The following is a 22778-nucleotide window of genomic DNA, read 5'->3' on the forward strand; positions in this document are numbered from 1 at the left end:
AGCTAAAAATTATTCTATTTTATTTCTCTCTCCATTTCACTGTAGCTGTTCCCTGCCTGGAGTCCAGTTTTGGTTTGAATGGTGGAAAGAGCCTAGGGATGGGAATTTCGTAGTCTTTTTTTTTTTTTTTTCAGAGAGAGCAGCAACTAGGGTGAATTTATTTCCTCCTGGGCCTGGCAGGCTGGGAGCAGAATACAGACAAAGACACTGGGGCATGTGGCCTGTTATGGCCTGGAGTTCAGCTGCCTGGGTGGTAACTGAATGGGTGTGCCAGGGTGTGTAGGGACTGGAGTGATCCAGAACTGAGAAAAGGGCCCTTGGGGTGTGCAAGTAACACATACGTTGGGCTTGGCACAGATGCAATAGAGGGGTTATGGAGTAGATGTGAGATAGGTGTGCTGGGGCAGGGTGTGTTGAAGCATGTTGGGCCCTGGCTGTTGACTGAGAATCCGGGTGCCAAGGGCTAGGAGAACAGAAAGGCCTGTGGGTCAGCAGGAGCCATGAAGATGTGACTGCAAACAGGATCAACCCTGGGGGAGACCGAAGAGTCCAAGGTGACTCCTACAGCGAGGTGATGGGACTCCCGTTCAGGAATACATGGTCAGCTGTAGCCACTCCTGGGTGTTCACCTGGATTTGTCCAGTGCCATCTTTGTCAAGAGATTTGAAGGCACGGAACATGGCATCCAGTCTTACCAGGCAGCTGATGAAGTTGTCAAAATCCATGTTCCCTCCCTCATCTGAGTAGCGTCGGATGATCCTGTTGTAGAGATGCTCATTCAGGCGGAATTCTGCTGCCTCAAAGGCCCCTGGGAGTTCACTGCTGCCAATGGTCCCTGAATGGGCAATGTCAAACTGTTTGTATATGGCCTGCCACTTTTTGATGTTGTTCCACAAGTACGTGAATTCCTCGAAGCCCAGCTTGCCGGTCGTGTCACTATCCATAACAGCCACCATGCTGCGACATATGTCAATGCCAATACCATCAGTCTTCAGATCAGGATGTCGGGTCACGACTTTGTTGAGAATGTTCACGAGTTCTGTGGCACTGACCTCCATATCCTCTCCAGCCAGCTGGGCAAAGAGCCTCCGGAACTGCCGGGTCTTCTCACTCTCATTGGCCTCGATGTTGGAGTAATGGGTGCGAGGGGGCGGAGGCTCTGGGTTGTACTGCGCAGCCGCATCACTAATGGCGCTAATGACCCCGCCCAGGATGCGTACGGAAGTTCCGCTGCGGCGGCCGCCGCCGCCATTGCCGCCGCCGCTGCTTCCTTATCTTCTGCAGCCGCCGCTGCCGCCTCCGGCCAGCTGAGCAGGCCTCCGAGCACATGCCGTAGGCCCCCGCGTCCCCCGCCGCCTCGTCCACCCTTTAAGAACGAGTTAACCAGGAACATGGCTGTGACTCAAGATTCCGCCTCACTCGCGCGTCGGCCGGTCAGCTAGTCTCCATATTCTTATTTTTACTCTCTGTCTTGTTCTCTGGTGGCTGGTGGTGTAGCATAGAACTTGCTTAGGATGAATGTGCCTGTGATGTGACTTCAGTGTACTTAGTACCGTGGGAAGCCTAAAAACAAGCAAGGCTCCTGTCAGATGAGACCACCCCCACAGGCCTCGGGGCCATCTTATTAATCTTGAGGAAAGATGCAGGCTCTGTCTCCACTGCTTGTAGGTGAAAAACTTGGGGATGGCAAGGCACTGGATGTATGTTTCCACCTGCTTTTACCTTCATGAATATATATGTGTGGTGTGTGTGTTTTCACACTCGTGCATGTGAAGCTCTATTCCACATTCTGATTGGTTGTCAAAATGTTGATCATTTGACCAAAATGTTGACTGGCTCATTTCACTTAGAAGAGAGGTGTAATTGACTAGGTTCAGCTAGGTGTAAACTAAATGTGTGATTGCAGTGGAGCCTTGAAATCAGAATGAATAAAGGTAGAGCATATGTGGTTTGCATGCTTTCTGAGTTACCATCTGCTTCTTTACATACTTGCTAATAATCAGAGCCTTAGCTCCGGAGAAACTATAGAACTTTGGGGAAATCTGGAGAAAATAGACTCAATTAGGTAGCAAGATCCAGATGGCACCATGGGTAAAGATACCTTTTTGGGGACTTCCCTGGTGATCCAGTGGTTAAGACTCTGCTTCCACTGAAGCGGGTGCAGGTTCAGTCCCTGGTCAGGGAACTAATATCCTGCATGCAGAGCAGTGCAGTCCAGGAAAAAAAAGTAGCCTTTTTGAAGTTTCTAGTCCTGTAGTCACAAGGGATATGGGTCCTATTAATAGGTTGCTGAAAAGCTGGTACATCGTTGGGGATTTCCTTCTTTCCCTAGGATGACAAAGGATCCAGGGTGCCATATTGGCAGAAGCTGATGCAAGAGAAATGTATAGCCTGATAGGTCATAGCCCGTGGAACTACCAATTTCTCTTACTCCCATTCTTAGTTTTATGAATATTGAAAAAAACACAAAACCAGACAGTAGATTTTTCTGTTTCTTCCTTTCTTGCTCAGTTGATCTTTTTGCTTTGGTGGGAGGTGTCATGAAGGTAGCAAAAAAGGCAGAAAAGAATAATCCATATTTTTTAGATTTGCAAGAACGCACAGAATAATTATCTGCTATTTCTTCCCTCTCCCCACCCTTTCCCCCAATGAAACCCCAAAGCACAATGGCCAAGAAGCCAACATTGTAAATGTTCAAAGGTGGAATTACATCTTTTGGTGTCCTGATGTATTTTGCATTATAATGCAGCCTTGATAATAACATTTCTCAGGAAAGCCTGCACAGCTGTCTCAGCATCTAGAGGCAAGGAGGGAGTGTAACTGGCAGTGAATGGGGAAAATATTGCTTGGAATGTACTTCTGGGTGCAGATTACTTTGATACTGTCCTCTGAAGTATCAACATTGGTTCTTCGTCTTTAACAAAGGAAAATGTGCATTCTCAAGCTGTAAGAAGCTGAACCACATTTGGGGTGACAAATGTATTCCTTTGGGAAGAAAGTATTGTGTAGTGGAAAGAACAAAGGCCTTGCGGGCAGATCTGGGTTTGAGTCCTGTATTGGCCACTTACTAGCCTTTTGACCTTTGACAAATGGATTTTTCTAAGCTTTTGTTCTTTCATCCACACAATGGGTTGTTACAGTAATAACAAGATGACATACATTGTGTTGAGTTGGAACTCTGTATAGAGTAGTGATTGCTAATAAACCAGCTGGCAGGCCGAAAGGAAAGGAGGAGCTGGACTCTGTGTTATCTATAGAGAGGCAGGGGTTGAGGAACCCAGATTTGGGTAATAAAATATATGTCTAATAAAATCCCAGGAAGAACAGAATTATTCACATTTTCCTCTGTTTTCTAGTTCAGTGACTCTATAGCCTTCATTTTCAGACACAGCAAGGAAAGGCCTATGGCATAGATGCCACAATTAGGAGACAGATGGATTAGCCTAGATGTAGGTGATTTGGGCTCATGACCTGGCAGTAAGCTCACTTCTCTATTTCTCCGTTTTCTACATTTTGCTCACCAGGTGTTTCAAGTGAAGGACGTTTTGCTAGTATATAACACCAAAGGTTTATGGCATCTCGAACCCTAAATGACTGTTTCCCCCAGCTTTCCCTCATTCTCGTCTCTTCTCCTTTCTCTTGTAGAAATCATTATCGCCAGAGCGCAGCCATCACAGGGGCAGAGTCTGGGAAGTGCTATTACACCCTCACCTTTGCCGTCACCTTCCCGCATGCCGAGGATGTCTGCTACCTGGCCTACCACTATCCCTACACCTACACCGCCCTCATGGTAACTTCCTCTCTACAGCCTTATGGCGGCCCAACTGAAGGGGCTCTCTGAGGTTTTCCTGGAAACATTCGGGATACCCTGTCATCCTGGTGGGGACTTCAGCCTTCCAAGGGAGCCAGGGTTTGTTGTCACCAACTTGGTGGCTTTCTGTTTGTCCCTTTTCCTTCCTTGGACAAGAGTTCGAGGCTGAGGCCATGACCAGTGACATTCTGGAGGCCCCAGTGGCATATAGCGCTCTTCGTCTGCAGGTTGAGTGTGGGAGGTGGAGGGCAGGGGGACATTTCTTAGGGGCTCTATCTTTAAAAAGCCCTCAAATTAAGCAAGGAGAAATGAGATTGGAATGAGATCATTCCGTTGAAATGGGGTAAAACCATGCAGGTCAGCTGAGATGCAGATTTAAAGGACATAGACGCATTGAGAGGAGTGAAGCAGAGGCTGAGGAGGTGAAGCTTGGAAAAACTCCCTGAGTTCACCTGACAGCTGCTTCCCCATTTCCAGTGGTTCCCACGGCCATGGGCTGGAGGCTGTTAGAAGGATCCAGGGCAGACAAGAAGGGTGGAACAATAAAGCATTGAATCACTGCAAATGAGGGTCACAATCTTTTTATGAGAGGAGGGTAGTGTCAACCTGTCCAGACTCGAAGTCTGCATTCCGATGTCCTATCAGGCCCTGCACAGGGCTCATTTGACCAATCTGAGCAAACTGCTTAAACCATGCAGTTTCCTGTCATTTGAAAAAGTTGGCAAAGCATCCCTTTCCCCTAGCTATTTCATGGATATCCTGAGGATTAATGAGCTAAAGTATCTCTTATAAAATAATTTCACCCTCTGCATTAATGCAAAATGTTATTAGCATATTTATAATAATATGTGTATAAGCAAATGGATATATCACTTAGCCTGAAGGATGAGCACTTTCATTGCGAGTCTGTGATAAGGAGTTGGAAAAGATGATAACCAAGAATATCTTTCCCCTGAGAAGGAATGTTCAAGTATAAATACAATTTTTTCTCCATTGAGAAGGCATACCTTAAACCACTTGGCTAACTGCCTCATAAAAGTACATCTGCCCTTCTCTCCATATGTTGGTTTGCCTAAAGAGAGATTCTTTTTTTTTTTTTTGCTATTTCCCAGATTGCAAAACATATACAGCTAGTATTATTTGCGTACTGCACTTAGAGATCTCAAGAACTTAATCCAAGAAATGTGCATCACAGGCTTTGCTGTAACAAGGCATGTTTGTTTTAAAACGTGCTTATTGCCTTTAGGGACTTACAACAGGCAAGATTCATGATCCCCTTCAACAGCTGTTCTTATTGTCTGGCCTGTGAAACCCTGCACATGAAAAGTCTACTGGGGAAGGGGATTCCTTTTTGAATGAGGGTTTGCCTTTTCCATCGGGGTGGGGGGGGGGGGGAATGATCCATGGTTCCAGGACAGTATTCTTTACCCTTGTTAGAATATCTTTGACCTCCTGGAGATTCTCAGTGGCAATTAGTATAAAAGTTTAGAATACAAAGGGGCTTGGGGAATTGTCTAATTCACCTTTATCATTTATAGATGCAAAAACTGAAGCCTAGAAATCTCACATTTAGCTAGTGGCCAAGCAGGGAACAGAGTACTGGCCTTTGACATCTATTCCTGTCTGAATAGAAAGTCTGAAACTCCTTCAGCCGGCTTTGACTACATCTGGCTTCTTACTTTGAATTTCAGACTTTGAATCAGCTTGTAGGCACTTAGCAAGGACCCATCAAAGCATCTTGGAATAAAAATGGGATCATGTTTGGGGAACAACACTCTTCTCACCTGAACCACATCCATAGCACCCAGAGTTACAGACAAAAATCTTGGGTTGATGACTTGAACTCAACCATTCGAGGTTATATAATCACACAATCTGATGATTATATGCACGTATAAAAGTGGGCTGCCATTGCACTAACTGCTGTATGTCATAGCTTTTGTCTTTGGGACCACTCAGTACTCTTGTCAGACTAAAGCACAAAGTCTAAAGTTTACAATCAACAAATAGTTTAGGAGCCACTGAGGTCAAGTTGGGGATAATTTCATATTGAGGGGGGACAAAAATTCAAGAAAAGAAGACCCCACCATCACTTGATCTAAGTGAGAGGAAGAGAGAGGTCTTGTTCATTGATGCTTATTGGCTTGTTACTTTGCCTATTGACTGAACCTCTTCCCACTAGGAAGAGGAGAGTTAATGAGAAAGACAGGAAAAGGGTAGCTTTTCATTTCTTTTAAATGAGTAGAACAGAATAAGAAAGACGATTTGTTACTTGAAGTAAAAAATGTATATACTCAATTTTAGGTTTTACATTTCCAATAATGGGCTTTGTCTTCTCCAGGTTTAAGACAATAATTGACTCTGTGACTTCTCTTAAAAAACTCTTCCTCCCATTATGAACAAAATAAGTACATTCTGTAATGCACACTAGTCATTTTTATTTTGGGACATGTCCTAAGGAGAAACAGGTTTCTTCCAACAGATCAGTGATAAATGTGAATGATACCCCAAGGGCAGAATTAACTGGATGTTACTTGGGGGTTGTGCTGAGGGGTGGAAAATATATTTCTATGTGGAATTCACAGTTTAGTAAATCACTTATAATATGGATTACACTCACTAATTATAGACATTTTTATAGCAGAGGACATGTATTTTGGAGGTTTTTCAACATGAATTTAATTTTGCAACCTTAAAAGTTTTATTCTTCTCTTGTAATAAGGGAATTAGTATTTGGATCTTTCAAATTGATATCTTCCAGATGCTTGCCAGGAACTCTGTTGGATAATTGTCCAAATTATAGTATTAAAATAAAGCTGAAAGAAAGAAATACAATATTATTGTAATTATTGCAAAAGGAGTTCTATTTAATCATCCATCTCAAGGTGTCAATAACTGCAATGATTGTTAAAGTGTTGTTAGCAATACTTGTTAAAGTACTTGGATTATGTTCTGGATTGCCCCTAGGTAGCCAGGAGTATTGGTTGAAAATGGCGCCCCAAGAGAGTTTCTGATGGACATTTTAGAGAGTTAGAAAATGGGACCTCACTGAGAACTTACAACTGCATGAGTTGGCAAGAGATAAGAAAAGTGATCAGAAGTAGGGTACATGTGTTGGGAGAGCTTAAGGCTTTTGAAGGGTAGAGTAGGGTTTTCACCAGACGCATATACCCACTGTGGTAGATGCTACCACCATCATCTTTAGAGATAAAATGGAGTGTACTGTGGGGAGAGTAAGGGAGGGGAGGGGGAGAGAGGGAGAGAAAAAGAAAGAATCGAGAATTAGAATGCCATATTCACAATCTCTTATAAAGGGCTCACGTTTAAAATGTGTCAAGTAGGAAATATCGACTTACATGTGGTGGATCAAAGATGCAATGAGCAAGTCATAAATCAGTGTTGTCACTTAATCAATAGACAGACACCTATCTTTGTATGGGCCAAAAGAAAGGACAGGCACCAGTAAAGGGTCCTGATGTTGAGGAGTTGAACACAAAGAGCCATTCTGGAGGAGCTGAGGTGTGTGTGGATGGTGAAGTCACTGACCACAGGAACCCCCGAATTCCAGGATTTTGAGCACAATGTAAGAACAAGTTTTGGAGCAGACAGGCCTGGATTTGGGTCTAAGCTCTGTGTTGTCTTGCAATGTAGTCATGGGCAAACTATTTAACTTCTTTCAGCCTCAGTTTTCACATCTGTAAAATTGGAACCATTGAAGTGGTTATTCTACGGGTTATCAAGATTACACGACTTGATACATAACAAGTGTTAGCCAAGTGCCTACAACTAGTAAACAATATTAGGTGGTGACCATTAGAACGCTTATTCTCTTTTTTTAATTAATTTATTTTTATTAATTAATTTATATTTTTGGCTGCATTGGGTCTTTGTTGCTGTGCACGGGCTTTCTCTAGTTGCAGCGAGCGGGGGTTACTCTTCATTGTGGTGCACGGGCTTCTCACTGCGGTAGCTTCTCTTGTTGCAGAGCACGGGCTCTAGGCGTGCGGGCTTCAGTAGTTGTGGCTCGCGGGCTCTAGAGAGCATGCTCAGTAGTTGTAGTGCACACGCCTAGTTGCTCTGCGACATGTGGGATCTTCCCGGACCAGGGATCAAACCCATGTCCCCTGCACTGGCAGGTGGATTATTAACCACTGCACAACCAGCGAAGTCCCTATTCTCTTTTTTATGATGATGTGTGATTATTTTCTCTGTTGGACGGATTGGAAGATACCCATTCCACAATACATAATAAAATTAAAATTATGTAAAAAAAAATCCCAATAAAGGACCAAAAAGAAATAAATACAAAATCTACTGATGGTTTTCTTAGGGTGGTTGATTATAATTATTTTTTCTTTGCTCTCTTTTCTAAATCATCAGCAATATAACTTGGTTTACTTTTAGTGGAAAAAGGGTATTAAAGTCCCTAACCAGCAAATCTGTGAATACACGTCTAGAGACTAATCACTTCTCTCAGTCTCAAAGTCAATCTGTATAACTTAGGGAGAATGGTATTGGCAGACTGGGGCAGTTTGAGAAAGCTCATTAGAACCTGCTTACAGCATGTTCTCTTTATTTAGCTTAAAGGTGTCATTTCTTCTTCTCTTGTGATGAGCAGCCTTCGATTCTCTGATGAATGTATTTAAGTGACAACTGAGAACTAGGCAGTACGCAAATAAAATAGGCCATCTCCTTAGGGGTGAGCTTTCTTCTGAATTAGGGGGGACAGGGAATGTAGCAGTTTAGGGGATAACAATGAGAAACGAACGATTTTTGAGTGTATAGTGCTTCTTACTTTTTCAGTAGCCACCAGCAGGGTAACCTGCTGAGGTCAAGTGATTTTATGGAAGTTTTAAGGGAGTAGCTGATAAAGCAGAAGGGGCAGAAGACTCCTGCCGAGAGGCACCAATGAGGCTGCAGGCTAAGTTATCAGCTGGATGTCTTTCATGGGTAGGTAGGATTTTCTTTTAAGACAGCCTCTCTGGGGGTTTCCATAATTGCCTTGAACCCATTCCCATTTTTATAAAGAAACCCACCCCTGTGGCTTCCGCAGGGCTGTTATTACGGTTGGTTGTTGGCACACACATTCAGAAGCCCTGCTTCTCTCATCAGTGATCCCAACAATATCCAATTAGACATGGCCTTGCTGGACCTGAGATGGGGGCGTTCACCTAAAAATCATCTTCAGGAGAACAATACAAAGGCATTTTCGCAAATGGCAAACCAACAGAAGTTTATAATTGGTTTACTTCTGGAAGTTGTCTGTGTGACTGGAGCTAGAATAATGCACTAAGCACTGAGGTGTTATGTATTCGGTGGCAGGTGGAATAGTCAAAGGGACAGAGATTTCATTGAGGGGCACAGGGAGATGGCTGCATGAACAATTACAGAAAATGGGCTTAAGCTAAAAGATATTAGGCATTTGTTGAATTGTAATATTAGTAATCATGAAAAATGTCATAATAAAAAATTAACAAAGAGCTCATAGGAGAAGAAAACTTTCAAACTTTGCTTCCTCCAGCATTGCCCGTTAACGTGACAGTGTTTTAAAGCAGTGGTCCCCAACCTTTTTGGCTCCAGGGACCAGTTTCGTGGAAAACAATTTCAATGGGCTGGGGACGTGGGGATGGTTTGGGGATGATTCAAGCACATTACATTCATTGTGCACTTTATTATTATTACATTGTAATATATAATGAAATAATTATACAGCTCACTACAATGCTGACAGGAGGTGGAGCTCAGGCTGTAATGCAAGCGATGGGGAGCTGTTTTAATACAGATGAAGCTTCGCTGGCTCGCCCTGCCGCTCACCTCCTGCTGTGTGGCCCGGTTCCTAACAGGCCACAGACCGGTAGCGGTCCATGGCCCTAGGGTTGGGGACCCCTGTTTTAAAGGACAATGTACGGGGGCAAAAGATGGTTTTTCTTTCTTTTTTTTTTTTTTACTTTTTTCTTTTGTATCTAATTGTGTTTGACGGCTTCTACAGACAAAACTGCTTCCAAGCCTCCTTCCCTTATCTGATTTATAGAATCTAGATTTTATTTTTTTTCAAGATTTGACAAGAAGAGATACGGCCTGTTTGTAACTTTTGTGATATCACAGAATGATGGCCAGTACTTTTCTGGAGAAGGGTCTCTATCTCTCCCCCATCTCCCCCACATCTTGTAGCCATAATAAAATGTGAAACAAATAGCTTTGATGGCAAGAACAAAACAAACAAACAAAACAAAACAAAACCCCTCAATTCAGCAGACAGTGTTTCCCAAAGCATATTCTACAACACTCCATGATCCTGAGATCTTTAGAGAAAAAGGGTTGAAGAGTCACATAAATTCTTGAAACACTGTTTGCTAGTTTTTCTTCTAAGAGTTCAAAATGTGTATTGGCATGTTCAAGAATCTGAACAATTCTGCAGCCATGAAAATGTTTTCATTTTCTTTAGTTCACCATATTCCAGGTGCCTTGGCTATGAATCTCCACCCCTCTATACCCCAGCACTTAATAACATCCTGAAGATTACATTTTGGGAAATGCTTCAGGAAAGGGTATTGATTTCCTAGTTTGGGGGCCTGGTATCTTGATAGTAATGGTGAGGCAGAGTCTACTCAGTTCAGATTTCAATAATTAATATTGGGAGCAACTTTCACCCAGAAATGTATGAAAGTGATTAAAATAATTTGTTTACGGTCACAGAGTATCATCTAAATCCAGGGTGATCTTGCCTCTTTATGAGGGTGCTGGAATTTCCTTTTACCAGCGTGGCTGAGATGGGTGGATATTCTAATGGGATCATTTTCATTCTTGTCCTGTGCCTTCTCTCCTGGGATGCCAGATGGACACTTCTTCTATTAGTGCTTTAATTACACTGATTTAATATTTACTTTCTTTCTAATATATGAATTTCTTTCATGAGCTTCTTTTAGGAGGATGTTTTTCTATTCCTTAATGGTTTTATTTTTCCTGTTTTTAAAGCCATTTTTACTTAAGTCTAATTTCATTCAATTATTGTCAGAAAATGTGGCTTGTATATCTGCTTTTTAAAAAACTTTTAGTGAATATTCTTTATAGTCCTGCATATGATTAATTTTTGTTATAGTTCCCTGAATGTTTGAGAAAAAAATAAAGGATGCTCTCTGTAAAGACAGCTTGACATATATCTATAAAAAACAATATTGTTCAGATACTCTATATCATTTTTTTTTGCAATTGATTTATTCAAGACTGAGGTACTGTTTTAAAACCTCCCACTCTTAGTACAATTATTTCCCTTTCTGCCATTTTTGGGCTGTACATTTCAATTCTGTGTTATTTGATTCTTAAGAGTTATGAGTTTTTTATCTTCATTGTGAATTGTGCCCTTTATCGAAATAAGATTTTTAAATCCCATTTAATGCACGTGGTCTTGAATATGACTGTCATATATCACTATTGCCAGGCCTGCTTTAATTTATGTTTACTTAACCATTTAGTTTCAATATTTCTCTTTTAAAATATTTTAGTGGAGGCAAACAGAACAAGAAAATAATTTAGGAGTGTTTTTCATACACATCATGGGTCTTTTTTTAATTCTCTTTGAAAGTTCCTTTTATATACAATAGGCAGTGGGATTTTGAAAAAACTAATCTGAAAGTTTTTGTCATTTAATAAGGCTGTTTAACCTATTTACACTCAAGACAATTTTTGGTGTTACTTCTGTCATTTTGGTTTTGTGCTGTTTTCCATGCTTCACTGCTTTTCTTTCTTTTTTTCTCTCCCCCTTCCCCCATCCCTCCCTTCTTTCCTTCCTTCCTTCCTTCCCTTTCTCTCTTTCTTTCTCTTTTATGCAACATGGAGTGACCATATTTTTTTTGATTTTTTTTCCTACAATGTTTATAATTCTACTAGTGTTTCCCTTTTAGTTTTTTAAAAAAAGTTGAACCTACATTTCCTTATCAAAAATAACAGCTAAAATTGAGTGTTTCCTGTATGACAGGCACTTCTCATACACAATAAACCGCTAAATTATAGCAATCATTGAATGACATAGGTAATGCCATTTTATATACATTTTAAAGATGAGAAAACTGAGTTACAAAGAGGTTAAGTACAGAATTCACACGACTCTTCTAGAATCCGCAACCAAACTTGGAACCCAGGCAGCCTGACTCAAGAGCCTGCCGTCCTAGTCATCTTGCTATTCTGCCTTTCCATTTTCCAGGAATTAAATAATATTATGTTCATGTAAGTTGAAAAGTTAGTATTTTGTTTTACTTTATTCCTTACTTACACATTTCTTTTTACTTTCGTTTTAGAACCAGATGATGAGATTAACATTTGATAATATGTGTTTTCTCCCTAAAAAATTATTTTTTATGTTTGTATTATGTAGTAACTGTGTTTTCCAATGGTCATTTGGACAAAACTTGTTTAACTGAACTGTCCTTTGATATCATTCTTTAGTTTGATTTGGGGCAGCTGAAATTTGTCTTCAAGCTATTATTGTCAATAAAGATAAGGATATGTTTTCTGAGCTCTTGCCTAACTGAGCATGTATGAGCAGAAACTCATGAGCAAAACCTTGGCTGGTTATAGGTTTACTCGATTATAATCCTCTGTACTTTCAAACTCTAAGCAGGGCCTTTGTGTTTGTGTGTATACCGTTCGTTAGCCTCCTTGTCTCCTTGAGGGTGTGAGACTACCACCTAATCTCTAGTGCTGGTGCATCACAGCAATGCATGGCATTCATTAGCACTTGACAGACAATCAGAAGACTGAAGTACGAAGGTTTGGTCAGATAAATGGGCCTTAGCTGAATCTCATCTTGAACCTGGGGTAGCCATGATCCTTCTAATTCCTTTTCTTAGTATTGTGTCAAATGCGGGCTCCAAGAAATACCACCAGAACAACCTGTTTCTAACACAGACCTAAGTGTATTGCGTACTTTGGTGTGTTACATAGAATAATGTCCACCGCCCACCCCAAGATGTTCATATTCTAATCCCTGGAACCTGTGAGGATGTTACTTTATGTGGCACAAAGGACTTTGCAGATGTGATTAAGTTAAGCCTCTTGAGATGGGGAGATTATGTTGAACTATTAGACTGGGTCCAATGTAATCACAAGGGTCCTTAGCCATGAACGAGTGAGACAAAAGAGTCAGAGTCAGAGAAGGAGATTTGACCACGGAAGCCAGGGTAGGAATGATGCGATTGCTGGCTTTGAATGTGGAGGAAGACACCATGGGATAAGGAAAGCAGCTGACCTCCAGAAGCTGGAAAAGGCAAGGAAATGAATTACCTTATAGAGCCTCCAAAAGGAGCGCAGTCCTGCCAAGACCTTGAGTTTTGCACAGTAAAACCCATTTTGGACTTTTGACCTCTGGAACTGTAATACAGTAAACTTGTGTTGTCTTCATCCACCAAATTTGTGGTAATTTGTTAGAGAAGTGATAGGAAACTAATATATTTGATAAAGGAGAATGTGACAGAATCTTGATAGTGTCTCAAAGGGGGACGGGCAAAGCTGGAGTATTTATTAAGACTTTAAAGTTTTGTTAAGTTCAGGTATTTTAATGAAGGGGCTTGATTAGCATTGGGTAAAGATCATGATACAATGGTTAAAGATTGGTGGACAGTAAGGCAAGAAACTTGAGGAGAGGGGTTCAAAGGGTCTTGGATCAAGTCATTGATACCTTCTATTGAAGAATTGATGAGATGTTCCTGAAAAATAATAAATTTATGAAAAATAAATTTATTTGTAATTTCTATTTTCCTGGGCAAGAGTTTCCTAGGACATTAAACTTATGTTGATGCAGACAGGGAATAATAAATTCATATTAATCTAGGAAACAGGCTGTGTGGAGGCAGATGATTTGGGGTCTCAGTTGCAAGGAGTATATGATTCAGGGTCAAATTTTCAGGTATCCCTGAAGCTATAGGAAAGGCCACAGAATCATCTGGTAATCTTTTCTTTCCTTGGAACTTTTTCGTTTTCCTTGTAAGTCAAATGTTTCCATAGAGTACAAGTAGATTTTAGTCTATTCCTACCCAGATGCTAAGATTTTTACTTAGGAAATGCTTTCTCTTATTTCCCAGTGTATTGGTTTTCTATTGCTGCGGTAACAAATTAGCACAAATTTGGTAGCTTAAACAATAAAAAAAATTAACTTACAGCTCTTTTGGTGAGAAGTTCAATATGGATAAAAATCACTGGGCAAAAATCAAGGTATTGGGGCTGTGTTCCTTCTGGAGGATGGTGGAGGAGAATCTATTTCCTTGCCTTTTCCAGCTTTTAGAGGACACCACATTCCTCAACTTTTTACCCCTTTACCCCCCAGCATGGAAGGCTGAGTCCTTTGCATGTGGTTCTGGTCCTTTGTGGCTGGGGAATGTTCTCTGCTTTTAAGTACTTTTGATTAGATTGGCCCCAACTGGTTAATGCAGGATAATCCCCCCACCTCAAATAGACCTCAGTCTTAAACATATCTGTGAAGTCCCTTTTGCCATGTAAGGTAACATATTGACAGGGTCTGAAGATTAGGGCATGGACATCTTTGGGGGAGCCATTATTCTGCCTAGCACCTCTGTAGTAAATCTTTTTCACATGTAAACGCTTCCTCTACCTTTTGAAGGCATTACTCCATGTTTCATAAGATATATTATGAATCTTTTATAAATATTTTCATAGGAGTCATGTTTGTTTCATTTGTCTAGCAGACATGTTATTTGTTAAATAACAAGGTGGGCAGTTTTTCCTCGGCCCTCTTAATACCTGTTTGAATGTGTTAATACCTATTTGATCTTTAGCTGGAAGGACGATTGTGTGCACTGACGTTCTTGTGTTGGAGAAGGACCGCTTCCCTTTCACTGGTTACTGAAGTCACCGTGTACCTGTTGTTAGGGTATGCAGTGTGGTTGGGAGGCAGTCTCTTAACATCTTTATGACTAATTCCACTGTTTGGGTTATTGAAAGTATCTTCAGAGGTCTTAAAGATTGTTGACCAAGAACCCTGTTTTCAATGGTTACCCTATTTAGGTATCTTTCTGCATTTTAAATGAGTGTTTAAATGGGAAGGTAGGGTAGGGCCAATCAGTTGCTACCAGTTAGTGGTTCTCTTCGCTTAGCATTCTCCCTGGATCAGTTGCTTTCTATTTTCCTTCAATATGCTCCTAACTCTCCTTATATTGCTTGATTCTAAAGTAATCTGCACTGCTGAAGCTCTGTCTCATGTTCCCGAGTGTCCTGCATGTACTCTGTCTTCATGGTAACAGCATTCTTTACATGCAACTGTCATGGGAAGGATGTTGTCTGCCCCTGCTCTTTTGCTTTCAGTGCAACTTGAAAACAGATATTCTAGTGTGCAGACACAGGCAGGCATGATGCTTCCTGTTCAGCCTCGCTGAACTTCATCCGGGGAGTAGGAAGAGCACCCCTTTTAAATCACTTAATGCCCACGGTCAGGCAGATTAGGTTAACAAAAATACTTCTAGGGGCTTCCCTGGTGGCGCAGTGGTTGAGAGTCCGCCTGCCGATGCAGGGGACACGGGTTCGTGCCCCGGTCCGGGAAGATCCAACATGCCGCGGAGCAGCTAGGCCCGTGAGCCATGGCCGCTGAGCCTGCGCGTCCGGAGCCTGTGCTCCGCAACAGGAGGGGCCGCAACATTGAGGGGCCCACGTGCCGCAAAAAAAAAAAACAAAAACTACTTCTAAACTATAAGGAGTTAGATGAATATAAGCTTTGTCGCTGCTTTCACCTATTGTTATTATCAAAAAATTTTAATATACACTTCTGTTTAATCTCTGCTCCAGACTCACCTTGACGTTCTGGAAAAAAGCGTGAACCCCAAGCAGGTCTACTTCCGTCAGGAGGTTCTCTGCCAGACGCTAGGAGGGAATTCATGTCCATTGGTGACCATCACTGCCATGCCCGAGTCTAACAGCACTGGCCACCTGGAGCAGCTCCGTGAGTAAACGGCAGACCCTCTTCTTTGAAGATTTGGTGGTGAGGGTGGGGGTCTTCAGAGTCTTGGAAGCACTCTGTCCCTTGGAGATCAGAAGCTCCATAAAGTGTTGGGGACTGGTCTACCTTTATAGAAACCCAACTCTTCTTGATATGACAAAAGGGTAAATATTCATGTTGCTCTGTTATCAAAGGGAGAAAACAATAAATTGCAAATTGTCAGAAAGATGAAATGACTTGTTGGAATTGAGAGCAGTTTACAAGTGATGGTCATTTCTGCTAAAACAGAACCAGGACTGGAAAATGAATCACATTTTGCGACTTCTAATCCAGGGACTTTTCTCACCATGCCCACTCTCGTTATACTACACTCACGGTCAGTCAAGGTTAGGAAAGGAAGGCAGTTGAGGGTTGGAGCACTGGCTGAAGAATTCCCTTGATGACTTGGATTACAGTTTGGATCAGAAGAGCTGACAGTGTGGAGGAGGCTCTAGCCAAGAACTGTAAAACCAAACCAAAACACACAGGCATACACACACACATAGACACACTCTCACAGACACATGAATGCCCATTTAATATTAGAGTCCTGAGCACAAATGTGATTTGCTTGTAACCAACCAGCTTTTTCTTTTTTTTTAAATATCTTTATTGGAGTAAAATTGCTTTACAATGTTGTGTAGGTTTCTGCTGTATAACAAAGTGAATCAGCTATATGTATACATATATCACCATATACCTTCCCACTTGCATCTCACCCCACCCTCCCTATCCCACCCCTCTAGGTGGTCCCAAAGCACAGAGCTGATCATCCTGTGCTATGCAGCTGCTTCCCACTAGCTATCTGTTTTACAGTTGGTAATGTATATGTATCAGTGCCACTCTCTCACTTCTTCCCAGCTTACCCTTCCCCCCTCCCCGTGTCCTCAAGTCCATTCTCTACGTCTGTGTCTTTATTCCTTTACTGCTCCTAGGTTCATCAGAACCATGGTTTTTTTTTGTTTTTTCTTTGATTCCAGATATATATATTAGCATACGGTACTTGTTTTTCTCTTTCTGGCTTACTTCACTCTGTATGACAGACTCTCAGTCCATCCACCTCACTACAAATAGTTCAATTTTGTTTCCTTTTATGGCTGAGTAATATTCCATTTTATATATGTACCACATCTTCTTTATCCGTTCATATGTTGATGGACACTTAGGTTGCTTCCATGTCCTGGCTGTTGTAAATAGTGCTGCAATGAACATTGTGGTACATGTCTCTTTTTGAATTATGGTATTCTCAGGGTATATACCCAGTAGTGGGATTGCTGGGTCATATGGTAGTTCTATTTTTAGTTTTTTAAGGAACCTCCATACTGTTCTCCATAGTGGCTGTATCAGTTTATATTCCTACCAACAGTGCAAGAGGGTTCCCTTTTCTCCACACCCTCTCCAGCATTTATTGTTTGTAGATTTTTTTGATGATGACCATTCTGACCTGTGTGAGGTGATACCTCACTGTAGTTTTGATTGGCATTTCTCTAATGATTAGTGATGTTGAGCATCCTTTCATGTGTTTGTTGACAATCTATATATCTTCTTTGGAGAAATGTCTATTTAGGTCTTCTGCCCACTTTTGGATTGGCTTGTTTGCTTTTTGATATTGAGCTGCATGAGCTCCTTATATATTTTGGAGATTAATCCTTTGTCAGTTGCTTCGTTTGCAAATATTTTCTCCCATTCTGAGGGTTGTCTTTTTGTCTAGTTTATGGTTTCCTTTGCTGTGCAAAAACTTTTAAGTTTCATTAGGTCCCATTTGTTTATTTTTGTCTTTATTTAAATTTCTCTAGGAGGCAGGTCAAAAAGAATCTTGCTGTGATTTATGTCACACAGTGTTCTACCTATGGAATCCTCTAAGAGTTTTACAGTGTCTGGCCTTACATTTAGGTCTTTAATCCATTTTGACTTTATTTTTGTATCCATGTTAGGGAGTGTTCTAATTTCATTCTTTTACAGTTTTCCCAACACCAGTCTGTCTTTTGTCCATTGTATATTCTTGCCTCCTTTATCAAAGATAAGGTGACCATATGTGTGTACGTTTATCTCTGGGATTTCTATCCTGTTCCACTGATCTATATTTCTGTTTTTGTGCCAGTACCATACTGTCTTGATACCTGTAGCTTTGTAGTATAGTCTGAAGTCAGGAAGCCTGATTCCACCAGCTCCGTTTTTCTTTCTCAAGATTGCTTTGGCTATTCGGAGGTTTTTGTGTTTCCATACAAATTGTGAAATTTTTTGTTCTTGTTCTCTGAAAAATGCAAGTGGTAGTTTGATAGGGATCGCATTGAATCTGTAGATTGCTTTGTGTAGTACAGTCTTTTTCACAATGTTGATTCTTCCAATCCAAGAACATGGTATATCTCTCCATCTGTTTGTATCGTCTTTAATTTCTTTCATCAGTGTCTTATAGTTTTCTGCATACAGGTCTTTTGTCTCCTTAGGTAGGTTTATTCCTAGGTATTTTATTCTTTTTGTTGCAGTGGTAAATGAGAGTGTTTCCTTAATTTCTCTTGTCAGATTTTTCATCATTAGTGTATAGGGATGAGAGAGATTTCTGTGCAGTTATTTTGTATCCTCCTACTTTACCAAATTCATTGATTAGCTCTAGTAGTTTTCTGGTAACATCTTTAGGATTCTCTATGTATAGTATCATGTCATCTGCAAACAGTGACAATTTTACTTCTTCTTTTATGATTTGGATTCCTTTTTTTTCTTTTTCTTCTCTGATTGCTGTGGCTAAAACTTCCAAAACTAGTTGAATTATAGAGGTGAGAATGGGCAACCTTGTCTTCTTCCTGATTTTAGAGGAAATGGTTTCAGTTTTTCACAATTGAGGACAATGTTGGCTGTGGGATTGTCATATATGGCCTGTATTATGTTGAGGTAGGTTCCCTCTATGCCTACTTTCTGGAGAGCTTTTATCATAAATAGGTATTGATTTTTGTCAAAAGCTTTTTCTGCATCTATTGAGATAATCACATGGTTGTTATCCTTTAGTGTATTAATATGGTGTATCACATTGATTGATTTGCATGTTGAAGAATCCTTGCATTCCTGGGATAAACCCCACTTGATCATGGTGTATGATCCTTTCAATGTGCTGTTGGATTCTATTTGCTAGTATTTTGTTGAGGATATTTACATCTATATTCATCAGTGATATTGGCCTGTAGTTTTCTTTTTAGTCACATCTTTGTCCCGTTTTGGTGTCAGGGTGATGGTGGCCTCATAGATGAGTTTGGGGTGTTCCTCCCTCTGCTATATTTTGGAAGAGTTTGAGAAGGATAGGTGTTAACTCTTTTCTCAATGTTTGATAGAATTTGCCTGTGAAGCCTCTGGACCTGTTCTTTTTTATGTTGGAAAATTTTTAATCCCAGTTTCCATTTCACTGCTTGTGATTGATCTATTTATATTTTCTGTTTCTTCGTGGTTCAGTTGGAAGGTTGTACTTTTCTAAGAATTTGTCCATTTCTTCCAGGTTGTCCATTTTATTGGCATATAGTTGCTTGTAGTAATCTCTCATGATCCTTTGTATTTCTGCAGTGTCAGTTGTTCTCCTTTTTCATTTCTAATTCTGTTGATTTGAGTCTTCTCCCTTTTTTTCTTGATAAGTCTGGCTAATGGTTTATCAATTTTGTTTATATTCGCAAAGAACCAGCTTTGGGATTTATGGAACTTTGCTGTTGTTTCCTTCATTTCTTTCTCATTTATTTCTGATCTGATCTTTATGATTTCTTAACTTTTGCTAACTTTGGGGTTGTTTTGTTCTTTCTCTAATTGCTTTAGGTGTAAGGTTAGATTATTTATTTCAGATTTTTCTTGTTTCCTGAGGTAAGATTGTATTGCTATAAACTTGCCTCTTAGAACTGCTTTTGCTGCATCCCATAGGTTTTGGGTTGTCATGTTTTCATTGTCGTTTGTTTCTTGGTATTTTTTGATTTCCTCTTTGATTTCTTCAGTAATCCCTTGGTTAATAAGTAGCATACTCTTTAGCCTCCATGTGTCTGTATTTTTTTACAGATGTTTTCCTGGAATTGATATCTAGTCTCATAGTGTTGTGTTTGGAAAAGATATTTGCTATGATTTCAGTTTTCTTAAATTTACCAGCGCTTGATTTGTGACCCAAGATATGATCTATCCTGGAGAATGTTCCATGAGCACTTGAGAAGAATGTGTATTCTGTTGTTTTTGGATGGAATGTCCTATAAATGTCAATTAAGTCCATCGTGTTTAATGTATCATTTAAAGCTTGTTTTTTCCTATTTATTTTCATTTTGGATGATCTGTCCATTGGTGAAAGTGGGGTGTTAAAGTCCCTTACTATGATTGTGTTACTGTCAATGTCCCCATTTATGGCTGTTAGCATTTGCCTTATGTGTTGAGGTGCTCCTATGTTGGGTGCATAAATTTTTACAATTGTTATATCTTCATCTTGGATTGATCCCTTGATCATTTTGTAGTGTCCTTCTTTGTCTCTTGTAATAGTCTTTATTTTAAACTCTCTTTTGTCTGATATGAGAATTGCTACTCCAGGTTTCTTTTGATTTCCATTTTCATGGAATATCTTTTTCCATCCCCTCACCTTCCATCTGTATGTGTCCCTAGGTCTGAAGTGGGTCTCTTGTAGACAGCATATATATGGGTCTTGTTTTTGTATTCATTCAGCCAGTCTGTGTCTTTTGATTGGAGCATTTAATCCTTTTACATTTAAGGTAATTATCGATATGTATGTTAGTATTATGATTTTCCTAATTGTTTTGGGTTTGTTTTTGTAGGTCTCGTCCTTCTCTTGTGTTTCCTGCCTAGAGAAGATCCTTTAGGATTTGTTGTAAACCTGGTTTGGTGGTGCTGAATTCTCCTAACTTTTGCTTGTCTGTAAAGGTTTTAATTTATCTGTTGAATCTGAATGATATCCTTGCTGGGTAGGATAATCTTGGTTGTCGGTTTTTCCCTTTCATCACTTTAAATATGTCCTGTCACTCCCTTCTGGCTTGCAGTTTCTGCTGAAGGATCAGCTGTTAACCTTATGGGGATTCTTTTGTATGTTATTTGTTGCTGTTCCCTTGCTGCTTTTAATATTTTTTCTTTGTATTTAATTTTTGATAGCTTGATTAATATGTGTCTTGGCATGTTTCTCCTTGGATTTATCCTGTATGGGACTCTCTGCGCTTCTTGGACTTGGTTGACTATTTCCTTTCCCATGTTAGGGAAGTTTTCAACTATAATCTCTTCAAATATTTTTTCAGACTCTTTCTTTTTGTGTTCTTTTTCTGGGACCCTTATAATTTGAACGTTGGTGTGTTTAATGTTGTCCCAGAGATCTCTGAGACTGTCCTCAATTCTTTTCATTCTTTTTTCTTTATTCTGCTCTGCAGTGGCTATTTCCACTATTTTATCTTCCACGTCACTTATCCGTTCTTCTTCTTCCTCAGTTATTCTGCTATTAATTCGTTCTAGAGTAGTTTTTATTTCATTTATTGTGTTGTTCATCATTTTTTATTTGCTCTTTAGTTCTTCTAGGTCCTTGTTAAACATTTCTTTTATTTTCCGCATTCTATTTCCAAGATTTTGTATGCTTTTTACTGTCATTACTCTGAATTCTTTTTCAGGTAGGCTGCCTATTTCCTCTTCATTTGTTTGTTCTGGTGGGTTTTTCCCTTGGTCCTTCATCTGCTGCATATTTCCTTGTCTTGTCATTTTGTTTAATTTACTGTGTTTGTGGTCCCTTTTTTGCAGGCTGCAGGGTCTTAGTTTCTGTTGTTTTCTGTGTCTGACCCAAGTGGGTGAGGTTGGTTCAGTGGCTTGTGTAGGCTTCCTGGTGGAGGGGACTGATGCCTGTGTTCTGGTTGGTGGGGCTGGACCTTGTTTTTCTGGTGGGCAGGGCCACATCTTGTGATGTGTTTTGGGGTATCTGTGAACTTAGTATGATTTTAGGCTGCATCTTTGCTAATGGCTGGGCTTGTGTTCCTGTCTTGCTAGTTGAGTGTCATGGGGTGTCCAGCACAGTTATTTGCTGGCGTTTGGGTGGAGCTGGGTCTTAGCGTTGAGATGGAGATCTCTGGGAGAGCTTTCGTGGATTGATATTTCATGGGGCTGGGATGTCTCTGGTAGTCCAATGTACTGTACTCCGCTCTCCCACCTTAGAGGCTCAGGCCTGACATGAAACCGGAGCACCAAGACCCTGTCAGCCACACGGCTCAGAAGGAAAGGGAGAAAAAAAGAAAAAAAAATTATAAAAATAAAAAAATAAAATAAAAATTTAAAAAAGGAGAGAGCAGCCAAACCAATAAACAGATCCACCAATGATAACAAGCGCTGAAAACTATAGTAAGATAAACATAAAAACCAGGAACAAATCAGTCATAGACAGCAGACCCCAAGTCTGCAGTTGTTCCCAAAGTCTGCTGCCTCAAGTTTGGGATGATTTGGTGTCCATTCAGGTCTTCCACAGATGCAGGGTATATCAAGTTCATGGTGGGGATTTAATCCGCTGCTTCTAAGGCTGCATAGAGAAATTTCCCTTTCTCTTCTTTGTTCACACAGCTCCTGGGGTTCAGCTTTGGTTTTGGCCCAACCTCTGCATGTAGGTCACCCTCAGGCATCTATTCCCACCCATACAGGATGGGATTAAAACAGCGGCTGACTAGGGGGCTCTGGCTCACTCATGCCCAGGTGAAGGAGGGGTATGATATTTATAATGGTTATGTGGGGCGAGCCTGCGGCCACAGAGGCCAGCGTGGCCTTGCAACAGCCTGAGGCACAGTGTGTGTTCTCCTGGGGAAGTTGTTCCTTGATCATGGGACCTTGGCAGTGGCGGGCTGCACAGGATCCTGGCATGGGGGTGGGGGTGTGTGGATAGTGACCTGTGCTTGCACACAGGATTCTTGGTGGCTAGCAGCAGTGTTAGCATTTCATGCCCGTCTCTGGGGTCTGAGCTGATAGCCACGGCTTGTGCCTGCCTCTGGATCTCATTTAGGTGGT

General features: G+C 40.8%; 1 protein-coding gene and 1 pseudogene across 1 annotated transcript in view; one reads left to right on the forward strand and one right to left on the reverse strand.

Annotated features, from left to right (window-relative positions):
• Window positions 1-22778, forward strand: part of AGBL1 (AGBL carboxypeptidase 1) — a gene marked incomplete at its 5' end in the record, with an annotated part of 723168 nt that overhangs the window by 130573 nt on the left and 569817 nt on the right. The window contains 2 exons of the mRNA XM_065871763.1: window positions 3646-3790; window positions 15602-15755. Coding sequence (XP_065727835.1) covers window positions 3646-3790; window positions 15602-15755 — 299 coding nt within the window. The remainder of the gene's footprint in view (window positions 1-3645; window positions 3791-15601; window positions 15756-22778) is intronic.
• Window positions 588-1393, reverse strand: LOC136118970 (calpain small subunit 1 pseudogene; annotated as a pseudogene).

The sequence above is a fragment of the Phocoena phocoena genome, chromosome 2, assembly GCF_963924675.1.
Source record: "Phocoena phocoena chromosome 2, mPhoPho1.1, whole genome shotgun sequence".
NCBI lineage: Eukaryota > Metazoa > Chordata > Mammalia > Artiodactyla > Phocoenidae > Phocoena > Phocoena phocoena.